This window comes from Mustela nivalis (assembly GCF_964662115.1).
Source record: "Mustela nivalis genome assembly, chromosome: 14".
Lineage (NCBI taxonomy): Eukaryota > Metazoa > Chordata > Mammalia > Carnivora > Mustelidae > Mustela > Mustela nivalis.
The window spans coordinates 46,703,182-46,723,043 of record NC_139033.1 but is presented as its reverse complement, the minus strand read 5'-3'; the positions used below and the strand labels follow the sequence as shown (position 1 = coordinate 46,723,043).

The 19,862-nt window shown below is 54.5% G+C and overlaps 1 protein-coding gene across 1 annotated transcript; it reads left to right on the top strand.

Moving 5' to 3' along the window:
• The first annotated feature begins 5,083 nt into the window (after positions 1-5,083).
• Positions 5,084-19,215, top strand: SIGLEC15 (sialic acid binding Ig like lectin 15). Its single transcript, XM_082699317.1, has 6 exons — positions 5,084-5,262; positions 12,058-12,117; positions 12,506-12,889; positions 13,973-14,353; positions 14,777-14,807; positions 16,473-19,215. Exons 1-6 carry the CDS (start codon positions 5,211-5,213, stop codon positions 16,552-16,554), a joined length of 990 nt encoding a protein of 329 aa, XP_082555443.1. The 5' UTR covers positions 5,084-5,210; the 3' UTR covers positions 16,555-19,215.
• The last annotated feature ends 647 nt before the right edge of the window (positions 19,216-19,862 follow it).

The following is a 19,862-nucleotide window of genomic DNA, read 5'->3' as shown; positions in this document are numbered from 1 at the left end:
CCAGTTTAGGGTGAGTATGAAGACACGTGCTATAAACATTCTCATACGGACTTTTGGAAAACATAAATTTTTATTTCACCGGGTTAGGACCTAGGTGGATTGCAGGGCTGCATGGTAAAAACTTCTTAACTTTTCTAACTTGCTAAAGTTCACGGTACCAGTTTGCATTCCCACCAGCAATGCATGCCAGGTCAGAGGTCCTGTGACTCTTCAGCACCCATATTATCAGTATCCTTTATTTTCGCCATTCTATGAAATGGCGAAAATAAATGGTGTGCAGCAGTATCTCATTGTAAATTTAATTTGCGTTTCCTTAATGATTAAGGGTGTTGAGTAAGTTTTCATCAGCTTATTGGCCATCCATCATATATCTTTGTTGGTGAAGTGTCTGTTTGAATCTGAATTTTTTTTTGATTATTCTTTTCTTATTGTTGGTTTTTGAGAGTTCTTTGTATATTCTGGATACAGATCCTCGGTGAGAGATGAGATTTGCACGTATTTGCTCCCAGTCTGGGGCCTGTCTTTCCACTCTGTTAACAGTGTCTTTTGGAGAGTCAATGTTTTTAATTTTTTTTTTTTAGATTTTATTTATTTATTTGACAGAGAGATTACAAGGAGGCAGAGAGGCAGGCAGAGAGAGAGAGGAGGAAGCAGGCTCCCTGCAGAGCAGAGAGCCCTATGTGGGGCTGGATCCCAGGACCCTGGGATCATGACCTGAGCCGAAGGCAGAGGCTTTAACTCACTGAGCCACCCAGGTGCCCCAATGTTTTTAATTTTAACAAAATCCAGTTTATCATCTTTTCAATTAACCTAAGCTTACAAAGATTTTTTTTCCTTGTTTTGCTCTAGAAATTTGATAGTTTTACATTTTACATTTTGGTCTATACTATATTTTTGGTTAATTTTTGTATAAGGTGTGACTCATGAGTCAAGGTCCTTTTTTTTTATATTTATTTATCTATTGGGTATAGGGACATCTAACTGTTCTAAAACCATTTGTTGAAAAGATTGTGCTCTCTCCATCAAATTGCCTTTGGACTTCTTTTTTTTTTTTTTTTTTTTTTTTTTTAAGATTTTATTTATTTATTTGACAGAGTCAGTGAGAGAGGGAACACAAACGGGGAGTGGGAGAGGGAGAAGCAGGCTTCCCGCGGAGCAGAGAGCCCAATATCAGGCTCAACCCCAGGACGCTGGGATCATGAACCGAACCGAAGGCAGATGCCCAACGACTGAGCCACCCAGGCACCCCTGCCTTTGGACTTCTATCAAAAATCAGCTGGCTGCGTTGGTATTTCTTGACTCTCAGTTCTGGCTCACTGGTCTTTGTGGCCATCATCCCACTAATACCACATTATCTTGTTTTCAGAAACTTTATCATCGTTCTCAAAATCACAGAGCCACAGTCCTCCCAAAGCATTCTTCTTTTCCAAAAACCAATCCTGGCTCTTCCAGTTCCGTTGACTTTCCATATAAATTTAAGAATCTGCTTGTAAAAAAAAAAAAAAAAAAAAAGGCTATTGATATTTTGATTGAGATTGTTGAATTTAGAGATGAACTTGGGGAGAATTACTGAGATTTGCCGAGCTCATGTATCAAGCACAGTATAACCCGCTGGTTACACAAATAATTGAATGAGAAATGAGAAACTAGGAGATTCTGAGCAGTGCAAGTATTAGTAACTAGAGGACGCCACTACTCCTCCCAGTGCTGGGGGGGTAGGGGGAGGTAAGGTTACCGAGGTCTCAGAGCTCAGAGGAAGGGGCCCCGCAGAGCTGCTGGCCAGCTCTATGAAGGGGTCCACTAATGCTCAGACAATAGTGTGGGAGGGGGGCACTGGCTGGTGCTATACCCCCGAGGGGACGCAGCAGGCTTCCACTGCCAAAAGAACCTGGAAGCTGGACCCAGAACTCTCATCAGGTGCTGGAGCCACGCTGACAGGAGCTGAAAGCCCAGCTCCCCATCTCGCTCTTGTGCCTTCCACTGGCCAGCAAGCGTGTCTGAAGAATGCGGTTTGCAGAGTGTCAGCCTCAGCATCTGCAGCTGAGTACAGAAACGGAGGCCTAGGGCTGAGAGCCGAGTCATTGGTCCCAGCACACTTGGTTACACTGGAAACCACGACTGGAAGCTGCTTTTCCATATGTCTGAGTGTGTTTAGCATTGCACCAGGGATATGATACACATTCAAAATTTTTTAAACCTGGATGTTTTAAAGTACTGTTCATTCAAAACAGAAGAGCATAGGGGAAGGGAAGGAAAAATAAGATGAAATCAGAGAGGGGGAAAAACTGTAAGAGACTCTTAATTGTAGGAAACAAGCCGAGGGGTGCTGGAGAGGAGGGAGATGGGGAGACAGGGTAACTAGGTGACTGGTATGAAAGAGGTCATGTGATGTAATGAGCACTGAATGTTATAGAAGACTGATGAATCACTGACCTCTACCTCTGAAACTGATAATACACTATGTGTTAATTGAATTTAAATTTAAAAAATTTTAATAACCTATAAAAAATACAACAAAGTACTGTTTATTCAGGAATGAAAGATGTGATATTACTACAGACCTCACAGACATGGAAGAAAAAATAAGGGAATATTATGGACACTTCCGTGCCCATAATTTCAACAACTCGGATGAAATGGACCATGTCCTCGAAACACATGACCTACCAAAACTGACTCTCGAAGAAATAGATCATCTGAATAGGACTCTGTCAAGCAAGTTAAATTCATAGTTTTAAATCTTCCAACAAAAAGAAAACTCCAGGCACAGACGATTTGGTTCAAGTGGGGAATCCTACCAAATATTTCATGAAGATGTAATACCAATTCATAATCTCTTTCGGAAAAGAGAAGAGGAGGACACACTTCCTGACTCCTTCTATGAGGCCAGAGTTACTCTAATGCCAAAACCAGGCACAGACACTGCAAGAGACAAAAACCACAGATCAATATCCCTCAGGGTTGTAAACAATCCTCAGCAGAACGTTAGCAAGTTGAACCCAGAAATACGTAAAAGGGATAATACATTGCTATCGAGTGTGGTTTATCTCAGGAACACAAGGCTGGTTCAATTAGCAAGATCAACCAATGTAATTCACTAAAGAGGAAAAATCTTAGCATTATCTCAATAAAAGCAGAAAACATTTTGGAGAAAATTCAATACTAATTCATGCTAACAACTCTCAGCAAACCAGGAGTGGAAGGAAAAACCTCTTCACAGGCTTGCCTCTCTTCCCTCTGCTCCTTCTAGTATCGGGAGGACTGGTGACTTCTCTGAAAAGTCTCTTCTTACTGAGAATATATAACCAAAAAGCTAAAAAGGAACGATATCTCATCCATTCTAAGATGCCCAGTTTCTCACATTTCTGAATTCTGGGTACATGTTATAGTCAATGGCATCTTACACTTATAAAAAGGTAGAAAGGTTTTCTCTCTCTCTCTCTCTCTCTCTCTCTCTCAGTGTGCTATATAAAATATGGGTGAACCCTTCAATGACACCTTTAGAGTTTATGGAATCAATTCTTTTCCAAAGTTTAGTTTTCTAGAGTTCTAGCAAACATTTGTAGCAGAGATACGTAACTAAGTACCTGGCAACATCTATTCCCTGCTTCCATGGTAATAAATTGTAACGTGGCCATAGCACCACGTTGCTAGTGCCCTCACTTCCAGGGCTCCCTTGCAGCGGGGCCAGTGGGATGAGAGTGGATGTGACGTATACAACTTTTGGATCACAGATAACCCAAAACACAAGCCAACTGACTTAGAGTTGTCTTTCCCGGTGAATGAGCCTGATTACCACTTTCGGCCTTAAGAGGCATTAACAATGTCACGGGGGAAGGGGGTGAGGGTGTAAGGGTAGGGAGGAAACTGGACCCCAGAATGACCAGGAGAGGCAAGCCACCTGCCAACATAAACAGCTCACTTTGGGACTGTCATATGGGAGAGAAATCACCTTCTGTTTTTTTAATCTATTGTATTTGAGAGCCCCCACACCCCATAACAGATTAGCCTTTATCCTCACTAAAACATTTCCCTCTAGCCATGGATTGGCTCACCTTTGCCAGGCCCTTAACTGGTTGCTCCTCTGTCCAGCTTTCGGGCAACCTTGCAACAGCTACAAAGTTTCTGCCCCTGAAGTAAGATATTTCTATCTGGCATTTTGATGTTCTGAGCATGTTGACATGTTTGTCTGGATTGATTTGCTTAATCATTTTACTATTTCCCTTTTATGCAGCTCGGTCATGTAAGCATTGTCAGTGATGACTACGTTTGGGAGATGATTATTCTTCTATGAATAATCACGACTTCAAAATCTGTATGGCCACCTTAAGACAGCTTCATCAAAATGAAAACCCACACTGGGAGCGCCTGGGTGGTACAGTTGGTTAAGCCGCAGACTCCTGATTTTGGCTCAGGTCATGATCTCAGGGTGGTGAGCTTGAATCCCACCTCTGACTCCCTTCTCCGGAGCACACTGTCTCCCTCTCTCTCTTTCTCTGAAAGTAAAAGAAATGAAAAAAGAAAACCTAGGGGCGCCTGGGTGGCTCAGTGGGTTAGGCCGCTGCCTTCGGCTCAGGTCATGATCCCAGGGTCCTGGGATCGAGCCCCGCATCGGGCTCTCTGCTCAGCGGGGAGCCTGCTTCCTCCTCTCTCTCTGCCTGCCTCTCTGCCTGCTTGTCATCTCTGTCAAATGAATAAATAAAATCTTTAAAAAAAAAAAAAAAAAAAAAAAAGAAAACCTATACTGGCACATTAAAAATGCGGGAAGGTAAAGAGGGAAGGAAGGAAGGAAGGAAGGAAGGAAGGGAGGGAGGAAGGGAGGAAGGAAAGAAAGAGAGAAAAAGAAGGGAGGGGAGAGGAAGGGGAGGCCGGCACCATAAGCACAGCAGTTTTTCCAAAGGGACCAGAGACCATGGAAAGGACCCTTCATCCTCCTCGTGTACTTCTCTGTTTCCTGTCCTGGAAAATCATCCGAGTGGTTCCCCTGTCGGTTTTCCACATGACTAAACCCCACGGGCCTCATCGAATCATAACCAGGCCGCCTGACCACGTCTCCCCAGTTCCTCCCATGCCTGGAGCCCGGTCGGGGTGCAGACCTGAGCACACCGCCCATCCCTCCCCTGCCTTCTCGTACAGCCTCGCCAGAGAGGCCTCTCCCTGGAGGCTGAGCCGAGCGCGGGGCTGGCTTAGGGTCTTCAGATGCTTACAACATGGACCGGTCCATCGGACTCCTGGCCTGCCTGGTGGGCATCCTCCCGATGGGTGAGTCTGCCACTATTCTCTCTGGCCCACACTCAGAACAGAATAGATGCTCACACAACTGCAGGGACGGTCTTCTCTCCTCGCACCTGGGGCAGCTGGACACTCCAGGAAGCGGTGGCGACGGAGGTCAGAAGTTCAAGCCCAGGTTTTGCCTGCCAGTGACCTGGGGGCAATCCTCTGACTTCTCGGGGCTTCCGTGGCCCCACCTGTAGAAAGGCCCCCTGCTCGCCCCCGCCGTGAGGATCCTGGGAGATGACAGGCAAGCTCAGGAGAGGACAGTCCAGGCTCTGAGGGATTTCGGGGGTTGTGGTCCTCCAAGTGCTGTATCTCTCCATGGGCACAGCCCAGAGTGGAAGGGAGGAGGCGCGCGATAGTTTAAGGTAAGGGTGGGGGTGATTTCCCACGGGACACGGGGCAAGTGAGAGAGGACACCCTGAGCATCCCGTGGGAACTGGGATCCCAAGGGCTGAATGGGATTCAGCAGCAGGCTTAAGTGACAACGTCATTGGTCACTCAGCTCAGTGACTTGATGTCCCCAGGAACAGTGTTTTGGTTGGGGACCAACTGCCTGAGAATTTGGGTGGTGAGAGGGCCATTCACCTAAATGCAGTTCCTTTGGCTCTTCGCCCGATCTGCAGAAGGAGAGTATCAGACAGCAGGGCTCGGGAGTCTGCATGTTCAACCGTCTTCTCAGGTCACTTTTTTTTTTTTTTTTTTAAGATGTATTTATTTGTTTATTTTGGGGGGAGGAGGACAGAGAAACTCCAGCAGACTCTGCACGGAGCGCACTCAGTCTCAAAACCCAGAGATCAGATCTGAGCCAAAAGCAAAAGTGGGACACATAACCAACGGTGCCACTGAGGCCCTGTCTCTAGGGTCATTCTGAGGCACGAGGTAGTTGGGGGCAATCAGGATAAATGACAGAGGCCATCCTCTGAGCTCCAGCCCCTCCCATGACTGGGCCTCTGGACTCGGCATCAGTGCTCCCACCAGTGGGGCCACAGGCCATCATGCATGGCCTGGTGACTTCACTGGCATCATGGTGCTCTGGGTTAGTCCATGTTCCTCGTCTGGGGCCCTGTCTCCACGACTGGATGATAAACTCCTTCTCCTTCCTCTGGAGCATTCAACACAGGCAGCGTCCAGGTCAGGTCTGGTCTGGATAATTGCAGCACCCGCCCACAGACGACTCTTAGACATGCTGGGCACTTTAATTAGAACTGTGCGTAAGCCTCGGAACCTACTGAGAAAGGAACTACTCTATTCCCTTTTCCCGGATGAGACAACAGAGGCGCAGAGACACCCCATGGGAGGTGTGGGTGGATGTGCGGCTCCAGACCGGGCCCCCACGGGTCCCTACGCCATGTTGCCGCCTGTCCCACCACACACCCAGTGTGACAGGGGCGATGAGGCGGGGAGGCTCTCTTTTCCCAGAGTGACGTAACTCCGCCGCCTTTCTGGGATCATTTAGGTTAGGGCCCCACTTAGACAATAGGGGCTGGAGGAGGGGACCCCGCCCGGACCCGGGGCTGGTAAGAGAGCGGTTCAGACGTGAGTGTCAACGTCACATACACCTTTGAATCCCGGCTTTGCTACTTACTAGCTGTGTGGCCCTGGGCAAGTGGCCTCACTCCTGGGAGCATCAGAAAAGTGGGGACGCTGGCGCCCGGTCGAGTGTTGTGAAGGACGATTAGATCGTGGATAAAAGCCTGCCAGCCCGGTCCTGGGGCTGAGTGATTGTGCAATAAATGACAGGGAAATCTTGCTGAAGTCACATACCCTGGAGAGAGGCGAGGTGGGGGTGGGGGTGGCTTGGGTTGATTTCTTTCCTCCAGTTGAGGGTCAGCTGCTGTGAATCAGTTAAAGACGAAAAGACTTAGAGGAAGCCTGAGCAGTCACGTGCCCAAGAACAAAACCCAAACCACACAAGCGCTCCCGCTGTGGGTCAGATTTACCCAGGGAGGCTGAGGCTTCTGGGGGAGGAGATCACTTTTTCTCATACTGGCAGTGTCTTCACTGCTACCCCGAGAGGTCCAGGATCTAGGTGAGGGGATCCCGCTTTCTGAAACCCCCCCGGAGACATTCGCCTGTGAGCTGCTCCGTGGAACAGCGGACCTAGACAGGAGACTGGAAGATCAGCCTGGCATTGGTTGCTATACGGGAACCCTGGGCCTTCCTGAGCCGGTGCCCGAAGTCCCAGTCTCCTCCCCAAACACATCTCTGAGCAGAGGACCAGGGCAGGCCCTTGGCAAAAGTGAAGTGGGAAGAATTCGTCCAGGAAACCCCCTTCTACCTCTTGTGCCTTTCTCCTTCATACCGATGCCACCCACCCCCCAGCACCCAGCGCCCTGGGGCAGCCCCAAATCTCCCAGGGGCTCATGCACACTCTCCCTTGTCTTTCCCCTCTGGCCCCCCACACGTCTGCTCCTGGAAAGCTGGAGACACCAGGGAACAGGCAGGTGGGAAGAACAATGGTCTGGGAGCTCTGACTGCTTGGGTGCAGCTGGTCCACAGACCTCCGAGAAGCAGGTAGAGGGGTCACAGTAGCGGTCATCCTCAAGGACTTCTGTGTCAGCCTTGACAAGCAGCTCGTTCACTCTCCACCATAGCTCTACAAGCAAGGACCCTTGTCCCTACTTTAAGGAGGCCCATGGGAGTCAGGTGACTTTTCTGGGGTGTCACAGCCTGGACTGAAGTGCTGGAGTCTCCCGGGGGCAAGGCCCATCTTTTCTACCACCTGCGTGCAGTGGTGGGGAGCCCGGAGCTCAGCCTGGCTCAGAGGAATTTACTAGCTTGAAACCACTGCCAGAAAACAAACCAAAAGGCAAGACAAATCACAGCAGTCACCCTAGCTCGTGGGGGGTGCAGGGGAGCGCCGGGGGTGGGGGTGCAGGGAAAGGCCGGGGAGGAGATGGCCTGCTGTCATGGGTCGCGAAGGAAATCAATGGGAGAGTTTCATGAGCCAGGATGCTGCTTCTGCTCCTGATGGCTCCTATGGTCAGCCGCGTGGGCTGAGAAGTCCTAGCTGGGGCAGAGGAGGACCGGCGGGGAGCAGGGCCCTGAGAAGGCTGAGGGGAGCACAGACAGAGATGAGCTAAGTAGGCACTCTGGGGAGAGCACCCCGTGGCCTACACTGGCCCCAGACCGCAGTCAGCTGTGATTGCCCCTCTGATCTAAGATGCCAACGTGAGCTACAAAAGGTGGGATGTCAAGGTACCACGTCTTCACCCCTGCTGCATCACCTCGAGATGTATGCCCAGAGCACCTCCCTACCACTGCTCGGCGTCCCCACCCAGCTACCTTGCAGCCATACTCCCTCTGCAGGGCTGGCGGGAGCAGGAGGCTAACGTGCATCGAGCACTTCCTGGGCGAGCTACATGTGGCTTCACTCAACCCTCAAGCCCGTGAGGAAGGTATCAGGTGCCCCATTTGGCAGCAGAGGAGCCCGACAGCTGGGATATTAAGTAACCTGCCCGAAGATCCCCCAGTAAGTAAGCGAAGGAGCCTAGAACAGGGCCAGGCTCAGACCGGGTGCTCATAAAAGGCGGGGAAAGCATGAGCACAAGTGAGATTGTCCCCCAGGTCCAGCCGTGCCAAAGCTGGAAGGCGGGCCCACCATGGAGTGACGGCATACTGGATAGCGAGAAGAATCTGGGTCTCCTGTTGACCCTGGAGGTCTAATGGTCCCGAGGCAGGGAGATCAGAGACTCTACAACCAGGGGCCAAGGTTTCAGTCCAAGAGCATCCCCTCCCTTTTGCTAAATATGGGCAAGAGCTGCTGGAGGGAGCAACACATGTCACAAGGTGCTGGGAGCTTGGGTTCCTGCCAAAGCACATGCGTTTGCTCCCCAGGGCAATCCCTGCGGGGACCTCCCACCCTCTCCCTGCGTCCAAAGTCTCCTTGTAAGGGGGAGTGCAGGCGCTGGCCTCTGGAAACACCATCCAGCAGGCAAACAGGAAACATAAATCCCCCCGACAGGAGCCAAGATCTTACTACAGGACCTCTGTGTGCCCGCTCAGCTCCTACAGCAGAATCCTCCAGGGAGAGGGAGAGGGGTTGGGGAGGGGTGGCTACCATTTGGATCACACTTCAGGATGTTTCCAAACTGGGCTGTCATGCCGGGGCAACACAGCACAGGGGACAAAGTAGGAACAGGAACCACAGAAGGGGAAGCCTCGGCTCTGCTTCTGGTTGGTCAGATGAACTTGCACCAGTCACGTTGCCTCTCTGAGCTTCTGTCCTCCCTTCTCCAAAAGGGGCTGTTGCCAGTCGCTCATGGGGCTGTCGTGCACATGAAATGATATGAGGAGTGTCTCCCAGTGAGCACCCAAAGCACTGTGTACTCTGGCCCCATTATCTGGGCATGCCCTGTCCCCCCGATGCTGACATCCTTGCCTCTCTGGTCTTGCTCACCTGCCACCTTCGCTTAGAGCACCTGCAGTCTACGCCAAGGTTTGGCAAATCCCACTCCTTTCTCGAGGCTCCGCCGAAAGAATGCCTCCTCTCTCCCTCCAAGCATCCCCTGCCTGATATTTGCACACCTCTTCCCCCAGCCCCCACCACCCTCCCCTGCCAGCCTGGTCACCCTCCCTTCTGCTCTATGACAGCAATTCAACAGCGATTACTATGTGGCAAGTGCCTGGTGAGACAGTAACAACACATATATGACCAAAGATCCGCCCTCCAGAGCTTCTGGGTGCCTGGGCGAGACACACAGTTGACTAGCCCATGCCCACAGGGAGAAAGTACATCTGTCAGCCCTGGGGCACAGGGGAAGGATGCCAGACCCAGGCTGGGGGTTGGGGAAATGCCTCCCTCTGGAGGACGACTCAGCAGAGGCCTGGGGCTGGCTGGGAGGGAGGTGGTGAATGAAATGGGCCAGGAATCTTGTTCAGACAAAGGAAACCTTGTCGGTGTCCCTCATTAGCGGACCTGGAAAGCTGCAGTGTAATTATGTGTTCGCAGATCTGTCTCCCTTTCTGAGTGGTGAGCTCCGGCAGGCTGATAACGCCATCCGATTGATTTTTGTAACCCTGGCTTGTATCCAAGTGCCTGGCTTAGAGTGGGACCGTGTCTGATACGTGTTTGCTCATTGATGAGTGCACAAGAGCAAAACCTACCTGGGGGGATCAGCACCTGGCTCCAGGACGCCTGCAAGATGCAGGAGGTCAGAGGAGCCTGAGGTTACAGAGGGTGGAACTGTAGGGAAACCGAGGCACAGGCTGAGCCTCAAGAAGGGGGAAACACTTTCTGCATCTGGGAGTGCTGAGTAAACCAGCAGAAGCTTCAGAAAGGGCTTCTCAGATTTGAAACCAGGCCCTTTGATTATTAACAACTGAACAAACAAGCTCTTAACTGGAGATAAATGTCATGTCCTCCACTTCAGGTCAAAAGCGTAATTCACTTGTCCTGCAAAAACAAGAGCTGGCTTACAAGCACATTGTGTGAAAATAGAACTCATAGTTTTTATCTGATGGCAAGCTTGGCCTAAGCCCAAAGTGTGGTTTTATATGAGGCAGAGCTCACACAACCCAATTCGTACCCCCATGCTGCTGGTGCAGCACACACCTGCGCACACCCCTGTGGCACACACCTGCAGCATACCCGTAGCACACACCTGCGGCACACACCTGAGAGCCCCATCTCAGGCAACTATGCTGCAGAGAGAGCACGAAGCAGGCAGTGAGAGGCAAGGGAAGGCCTGGAACTTCCACCAGAGAAGGAAAGGCTTAATGGGTCCATGATAGCCAAGACGGGTCCCAGAAGGGTCCTCACCGCGCAGGAACGTGTGTCCCAAGAACAACGTGGTCGTGTGTGTAGTGATAGATGTTGATTCTATACGGGAGGATTGTGCCCCCCTGTAGATAACTCATCCACAGGCTAGGCTCCTTGGAGGACTGAGGAGATTCCTACCCAAGGCACGACGTACCCCCAATAAGTAAAGAGCACTCAGAAAAGCTGGGTTTCTCCCATCTTCTGTCTGTGTGACTCTGGGCCTCCGTTTTCTGAGCTATAACAATATCTCCCTGCCTTTCTCCCCCAGGGTGTCTTGGGGGTCATGTGACAGGATGTATATGAAAGAACCGTGTGAATTACAAAGCTCTCGGGAAATATAAGAGCAGCTATATTATTCCCTCTCAAGATCCCTTTTGGGAACTGCATTCGGGGTTCTAGCTGGGCAGACCTACCAGCCTGTCCTCCCTCCTCGGGGAGATACCACCCCCACCGAGCCTGGTCCTCTGAGGCCCAGCCCCAACATCCCCCCTCACCCACGTGCTCAGCCCCTCCCCAAAGCAGCACGCGCACGGGACGACAAGGACAGGGGCTCTCCAGCCATCTTGGAGCTGGAGGCAGAGCACAGCTCCCAGACCTGAGCTCAACCATACTTCAGAGGCTCACAGCACAGGCTGTGAGGAAACTAAGCCCAGAGCAAGAACACAGCAGGAACATCTACCACTTGTGGGCTCTCCGCTCCCTGTCCGGCTTTGGGAAGCCCTTCTGAGTTGACCTGGATTCTAAAGGAACCTCATCCACCAGCTCAACACATTAAGTTCGGAACCTACCATCCCTTGCTGAGGTCTCTTTCTGTTCTGTTAACGGGGAGCGCTGGGCTCCTTGGATGAGGCCCAAGCTTCCCTGCCTTTAGTGCCCTAGACTGCTGGCTGTGGAGTCGGGCAGTCCCGTCTGAAAGCTGGCTGTGCCTCCTTCTAGCTGTGTGACCTTACTTACATACTCAACTTCTCTGTGCCTCAGTTTGTTACCTGTAACTCAAGGATAACTGTGCTTCCATCTAGGATCGTTTGTGAGAACCAAAAGAGATACTACAGGGAACTTGCTCAACGCAGAGGCTCATAGTAAGTGTTTTTATTTTCACCATCGTGGGAGGTGGGTGCTTGGGGCTGTAAGGTAACCACGGATCCTGGGGCTTGTCTGCCGCAGGGCAGGGGGGTGGGAAAGAGTATGGGGTCGATGGGCCTGTAGGTGGGACGTCCCCGAATGAAGCAAATACTCCCAGAGAAGGGCGGAGAGGGGCCAGGCACCTCGAGAGTCATGGGAGTCAAAATCCCGGAGGGTGCCTCTCGAGTCACACGGAGGGTTTCTGGGCCTCCACAAGACAGATGCTTCCCGAAACCCTGGGGTTTCCAGCCCCCCCCCCTCCGGGTGCTCCCTGAGTCCTGCGGGTTCCAGGCTCCCCAGCGAGGGGTTCCCCCAGAGTCCGCTGACGCTCCCGGGCGCCCGCAGGTGCGCCGGCGCAGCGCTGGTCCATGCAGGTGCCGGCCGAGGTGAGCGCGGCGGCGGGCGAGGCGGCCGTGCTGCCCTGCACCTTCACACACCCGCACCGCCACTACGACGGGCCGCTCACGGCCATCTGGCGCGCGGGCGAGGCCTACGCGGGCCCGCAGGTGTTCCGGTGCGCGGCGGCGCGGGGCAGCGAGCTCTGCCAGACGGCGCTGAGCCTGCACGGCCGCTTCCGGCTGCTGGGCAACCCGCGCCGCAACGACCTGTCGCTGCGTGTCGAGCGCCTCGCCCTGGCCGACGATGGCCGCTACTTCTGCCGCGTGGAGTTCGCCGGCGACGTCCACGACCGCTACGAGAGCCGCCATGGCATCCGGCTCCGCGTGACCGGTGAGCGCCGCGCCCTTCCCGCCCGCCTCCAGGCCGCCTTCCCGCCGTGTCCCCCGGGGCCTCGGGGCGCCCACACAGCTTCCGCCAAGGGCGTGGAGAGGGGGGCGACGCACAGCACCTTTCTGCCGGGCAGGGGGGCCGCACACCTGGAGATGGATGCGGGCCGCCCAGGAAGTTGTTAAAAGTTCAGAATGCTGGCCCTCAGAACTGAGTGGTGCCAGGGGAATGGGCATCCAGATGAAGTTCGTAGGGAGTGAATGGCCCCAGTAGCTCTCAGTCTAGGGGGAGGGACACGAGTTGAACAGTAATGGCAAGGGCCCCCGTGGGATGTGTGCTCTGTGCACTGAAGGGCACACACAGCCCACCAGAAAGATGCCCAGGGAGACGCCAAGTGTGCAGTACTTTGCTAGACCCTAAAAAAGTGGAGACCAGGGTCCCTTGTCCCTAGAGCTGCGCCCTGGAATGAGCTGGGGAACTTTTTAAAATCCTAGCCTTCCCTGCTGTGAGGATCCCGTTTTGGGTTCCACTCCGCCCAGAACTTTCCATGCGCCCTTGGGCTGGCTGGGTCGCCTCTCCAAGTGCATGTCAGTTTCTCCCCAGGGCCTGCGCTGCCCTGCCATAGACCCAGACATTCAACTCTAGATCTTGGTGAGGTTGTCTGGGAGTGGGAAGTGCCCTTGAAAGCCTACCAGCAGACAGTCCCCAGCCCTGAGCTACAGCCACAGTAACGACCATAGAGGGAGCATCTCCTGTGAGCCAGGCCCGAATCCAAGCACCTCACATGTAGTAACTTGCCAAATCTTCTCAACGACCCCATAAGGTAAGTGATCCCCATTTTACGCATGAAGAAACTGAGGCACGGAGCTTCCAAATAACTTGCCCAAGGCCACATCTCTATGGGGACCTTGGCACCGTGGCGCTAGAGCGCCTACTCGCTCCTCCCTGCGCCACCAGCCCCAAATCTCTTGGTGACTGAAAGGGACTGAGAGGGGTCCTCCCTTTGCCCTTGCCCTTCCCCGCCGCTTCTCTGACCACAGTTCTCTTTCTCCCCCGCCCCCCCTCCACCCCGTCGCCGCCCCGCAGCCGCCCCGCGGATCGTCAACCTGTCGGTGCTGCCCGGCCCGGCGCACGCCTTCCGCGCGCTCTGCACCGCCGAAGGGGAGCCGCCGCCCGCCCTGGACTGGTCCGGCCCGGCCCTGGGCAATGGCTCGGCCCCCGCGCCGGGCCCTGCCCAGGGTCACGGCCACCAGGTGACCGCCGAGCTGTCCACGCTGGCGCACGACGGCCGCTACACGTGCACGGCCTCCAACAGCTTGGGCCGCGCGGAGGCCAGCGTCTACCTGTTCCGATTCCACGGCGCCTCCGCGGCCCCGGCCCTCGCCCTCCCGCTCGGCGCGCTCGGCCTCAAGGCGCTGCTGCTGCTCGGCGTTCTGGCCGCCCGCGCTGCAGCCCGCCGCCGCCTAGGTGAGTTCACCCCCGGCAGGGTCTGAGAGCCTCTCAGACCATCCAGGTCAGCAGCACCTGCCTCACACTCTCCTGGGACGAAATCCAAAATTAGTCACAGCTGCTCCGTTTGTGGCCTTTGCCAAGTGGCTTCGCTGTCTTGTCTTTTCTTGCCGGTTCTCCAGACCCACCAAGCGTTCTGGGCGCCGTGGTCCTCAGAAAGGCAGGTTTTTCTGCTGGGCCGTTCCTCCCTCCGGGGTTCTCATCATTAACTCCTGGTCATCTCTAAGGACACTTCGTACTCAGCTACCTCGTGTTTGTTGCGTGTCCCTTCGGACCACTTTCTGTGGTGGGGTGGAGAGGACAGCAGGGCCTGTGGCCTGAGGCTACCATGGAGATTCATGCCTCCCCCCCTCTTTGTCTCTCTCTCTGTCCCTCACACAGAGCACCCAGTCACCCCGGACACCCCACCACGGTGAGTACCCTGCCCTCGCCCACCCCAGGCTAAGGCCCCACTGGCCCAGGCACGCAGGGTTCTTGGGGCTCGCGGCATAAGGAGAAAGACCAGGAAGAGGGTCAGGGCTGGGATCTGGGGCTCCATCAGGGTTCTGACCTCCCCCGCAGCCTCCCGAAGTCCTGCTCTTCAGTCTCCCAAGTTGTTTCTGGCCAGACCAGGCCACGGGGACCTGCTCTCCCCACCCACCCCTCCCCCAGCGTTTACAGTTTGGGCCTCACACTGGTGTGTGAGGTGCTGAAGGGTCATTTTCCCGTCTCACGTCCGCACCTAGATGTGATTCCTCGAGCCTGTGTTTCCTCTTGGGCTCCCCAGCGTTCTGGAACAGGCAGACTCACACAAAAGCCAGTTCAGGGTACTCATTCTCCCCCAGAGCCGAAGCCTTCGCAAACAAAATGCCATTAGACGTTCAGACGGTTTAGGCTAGGACGTACTGGCCCTGCTGTCCAGGCTCCCCTTCTCTCTCCGTGTCTGTTCTGTGAAGGTCTGCATGGAAGAAAGGCTCCAGTTCACTGACCCCAGGCAAGGTGCCTGAGGACAGGGATGTAGGGAGGCAGAACAGGGCTTATTGGACAAGCCCAGGCATTCCCATAACTGTCCCTGTCCATGCCCTGAAGGCTTTACAAGCCACATGACCAGCCCAGGCCCTCTCTCTAGTCCCCCGAGTTCTTGAGAACCAGTGAGATTTCCCTCTGTGTTGCTAACTCACGAGCTCACTGAGACACCTAAATCAGAGAGCTGAGGGCTCAAGCATTTACGGAGAAACTGCCTTGTACCAGACACTGTGTTGGGTGCTAATGCTACAGCGAAACCCCCCAACTTCAGGAAGCTTACATTTTAATGTGGAGAATTTAATAAACACATAAACAAGTTCCTTGTCGATTCTGAAGTACGAGCTGTGAAGGAAATGGACAGGGCCACGCAGCAGAGCTCTGGGGAGGGAGGCAGCCGCTGGGTGGGTCACAGGCTCAGGGGCAACCCAGGAAGGGGCCGATGGGAAGTCACTGAGTGGTGATGGGAAGCACCCGGGGGGCCCCATCTGAAGAAGAGTGGGGGCCCGGAGACTTTCCGGGAGGCTGCTGGGGAGGCTGGCCTGGGTGCTCGGAAGGAGGCGGAGGGTGGGGCAGACGGAAGGCAGGGCTGAGCAGGGGCCCGGGTGGGCAGCACGAATGAGGGAGGCAGCCAGGGAGCCCCGGTTTGGTGCCGCTGACTGAGATGACGATGACAGGGAGGAGGGGACGCAAGCCCGCACAGGTCCGTCTGAGACAGGCTCTAAGACGTCCCGGGGGAGGAGCCGGGGAGCAGCTGGAGCTCAGGAGGCCACGCCTGGCAAGAGGAGTGTGGAGGGCACCAGGCGCAAAGACGGCTATTGATGCCACTGATGAGAACCCCTCCAGAAGACAGTGTCTCTGGGCTCCAGGAGGCCGTCCACATGGAGGCCTCCTCCCTGCTCCGCAGATGCCGCCGCTGCCCTCTCTCCAACCTTAGTCAGTCCCCAGGCTCTGTTGGGTCTAGGCCGGGCCCCCATTTCAACTCTCCTTCCTGCCCATTGCCGGGGCATGGTTTGAGCAGTTGGCATATCCCCACTTGTGCACTGGAGGGTCAACCTACTTTCTCCATCCACAGGCCCCAGGCTCAGGAGTCCAACTATGAGAATTTGAGCCAGATGAGACCTCGGGACCTGCCAGCAGCCATGTGTGTACCATGAGGAGCCCCTTGGCCGCTGGCATCCACTCATACCCCTTGAGGAGCAGAGGCCAAGGCCGGGCTTGGTTGGGACAAGCCTTCCTGGCTCCTAGCTGCGTGGGCAGCCCGAGGCTGGGCGACCTCCCATGAAGGGTGTCAAGACCCTGCTCACAGAGGCTCAGTGGTCTTCTGCAAGGATGTCTGTCCCAGAGCGCCTAGGATATTTATGACAGTGGGACCAGTGTTTTGTGTGTGTGTGTGTGTGTGTGTGTGTGTGTGTGTGTGTGTGTGCGTGTGCTCCAGCATGAAACTCACAAACTCTCACCCTTTCCTACATAGAACATCCTAGTAAGACAGAGGTGTTACTAGGAGACCCTGGTCAGAGGGTCTCCCAGGCTTGGACTTGCTGTGTGGACCAGGGTACTTTTTCCACCTCTGGGGGTCTCAGTTCAGTTACTCGTGAGCATGGACTCGTGAACATGGGGTATCCTTCCCTCCTGGCTGCTCGGCCTGTCAAGATCGGAGGAAATAATGGAGGAAAGGTACTTTGGGAAGTACAAAGCCATGTACAGATGGGAAGGCATAACAGGCTCCTCCTTGGAGGCACCCTCGGGACGTGCGGAGAGTTCTTGGACAAGTGGGGCCCCACACCAGCCTGGCTGAGAAGGAGGATTCCAGAGAGCCAGCCTGGAGCTGGGGCTTCTGAGGCTGGGGCTGCGTAAACCTGTGGCCCCAGGAACGTCCACTCAGCCATGGGGAGAAGCCTCATACCCCTGCCTCCTGGGGTCTGCTCTGTGACTGCCCCCCACTTCTGCCCACCTCTTACCCCATCGGCTGCTCTGCACTGCCCTGAGCTGGGACCCCTGCGGAAAGGAAGTGAAACACCCATCCCCTCCCTGTGTCTGGGATCCACTGTCCTCAAGGACCAAACGCTGAGAGGCTGGAGGGGCCGGTCTGGGCTGGATGGCACCACAGCTATGGCTGCTGCGGCGGTGACCTCTCCCTGTGAGCCGCAGGCCCCTGCATGGGCGAGGTCCAAAAGCACCAGCAATTTCCCTGCATCTGCCCGAGGCCTCCCAGACTGACTTTGCAGGGTGCTGCATGTTTTAGCTCCCGCGGTCCTTGGGGTCTGGGGACAGGGGAAGAGGTGTGCTTGAAACCTGGGCAAGCTGGAAAGACCAAAGGGCCATAGGGTTAGGGGACTGATGAGGCAACGGGGACAAACTCTTTCCCTCGGAGCTTTTCCCAAAGCTAGGCTGGAAACCCAGAGCAGGGAAAGTCTCCGGCCGATGCTCTCTGGGGAGGTGGCCTGAAGTTCAGGGATCTTTACAAGGTAACAAGCAGGGCAGTGGGTGATGGGGCACCCTTGCTCACCAGAGCCATGGCCAGGGCAAGCAAGTGTCACTAGCTCTGAGTTAACATGGGACCCACCTGGGAGTCTGTTTGAATTGCCAAAAATGCGCTGGATTTGCACCTCCTCCTACGAGGATACTGCGGGCATCTCCATGGAGGGTCCCGTGTCACCAGGGAAGCAGCAAGGGACACGGGGTGGTGCATCTTAAAATATCTGCGTAGACTTCAAGGCCTGTTTTGCAGCCAGGAAAAACCATGGCAGAGTTATTTGTTAGGGATCTGTTTAGTGCTAGGAATCGGGCCAGGCGTTTGGACGGGAATGAGTAAGACGTGTGTATCAGTCCATCTGGGCTCGGTTGTGCAGCGCTCACCAACAAGCCCCCCGGTCACAGTGTCTGAGAACAGTCGGGGTTTACTGTCAGCAAAGTGAGGCCCGTCACGACCGGGCATTGGAGCAGTGCTCCTTGCACTTCCTCTGGGCCCTGGGCCCAGGATCCACCATCTCTCACTGTGGCTTGTTGGGTTGGAGATAAAAAGAAAGCACTATAAGATCTCCCACTTGAGAGCAGGACTCATTGGCCAGAACTAGCCACGTGCCCCACTCACCCTCAAGGGGCTGGGCAGTGAGACCCGACACTGTACCAGGAATCAGGTAACAGAAACTGGGGGAACAGCCCTGAGGGCTCCGCAGTCAGACTTCCCAGGATTTCTCACGTTAGCGAGCGACAGACCAGTAGGTGGAAAATCATGTAAGGGCAACAGTATACTGAAGGCGCTATGGGAGCACGCAGAAGGATGACTGACCCAGTCCTGGGAAGGCTTCCTGGAGGAGGGGACATGGAGATGGTACTACAAGCGGGAGGATGTAAATTGGAAGGTAAGAACAAAGATGATGCCAAGCAGAAGGGACAGTCTGAGCAAAGGCCAGGCGGTCGGACCCAGCATGGTGTTGATGCAGTTGAAAGTTGCTGGAACATGAGGGCAGAGGCCAGGCGGCGGGAGTTAGGGCTGCAGGAAGAGGAGCCTCCCACAGGGTGGCCGAGAAGCAGAAGGCAGCTGGGGTGCCCATTTGGCCCAGCGCGGTGCTGATTCCCTCCACGGCCCAGCGGGCTACCAGCACCCGCCCCGATGCACCACGCTCTTAGACTGGGGTTTCCACCTTGATACCCTGGGTTCCCTGAGCAGTGTTTCTGCCATGGTTTCTGGGGGTTCATGGGCACCTGCGGAGCTTGCTCACATCCCTGTTCTAAGTGCCCCCTGGGCCTCCTAAAAGTGGGCTCTGGGGGTGGGCACTCAAATATTAAACAAATGCCCATATGATTGGCCCCAACTTTGTGTTACGATCATTCTCGAACTTGCACGCGTGAGCACACACACACAGCTAAAAAGATGATTGTCCAGATACCCACCACCTCCATCCAACAGTTCCATCATTTTGCCATATTAGTTAATGTGCACACGTGCACATGTGTGTGTGCGTGTGTGTGCACGTGCACGTGTTTGGCTGAACTGTTCAAGAGTAAACCATTCGACACACCACAGTACTTCAACCACGCCAGCGGCATCTCCGGAGAACGGGAGCACGCTCCTCCAAATTCCAATGCCATTATCACACTGGAGAAAATGAACAATAACTGAACACTGCCTTACAGGCCACATTCGTATTTACCCAGTTCTCAAAACGTCTTTTTTAGCTTGTTGTATCTGGTCAGGGTCCATTGGACCCCAAGGGATTCTTAGCAAGCTAGAGTCTGAGACTCCTTCTGGCGGGGCCGGCCCAGCTGACAATGGAGGGAGCTAACCGGCCACCGTTCCTTCCTGGGCTGTGTGCAATGTGAAGGAGGCTTCCAGAAACCGCAGAAGTGGCATTCCTCTGATGGAGGGCTTTCACACACGGTGACGGGCTGTGGGGCTCCCTCTAGCACTCCCTCTACCAATCTGCTCACCAGGCACAGGCGGCCTCCCGCTTGGGCTCCA

What these genes read in the sequence shown, in the direction of transcription:
- SIGLEC15 (XM_082699317.1), top strand. Translation starts at nt 5,211, where the DNA reads ATGGACCGGTCCATCGGACTCCTGGCCTGCCTGGTGGGCATCCTCCCG. An exon ending in GGTGGGCATCCTCCCGATGG is followed by an intron (nt 5,263 to 12,057) that starts GTGAGTCTGCCA and finishes GCTTCCATCTAG; the next exon opens with GATCGTTTGTGAGAACCAAA. An exon ending in ACCCCGGACACCCCACCACG is followed by an intron (nt 14,808 to 16,472) that starts GTGAGTACCCTG and finishes CTCCATCCACAG; the next exon opens with GCCCCAGGCTCAGGAGTCCA.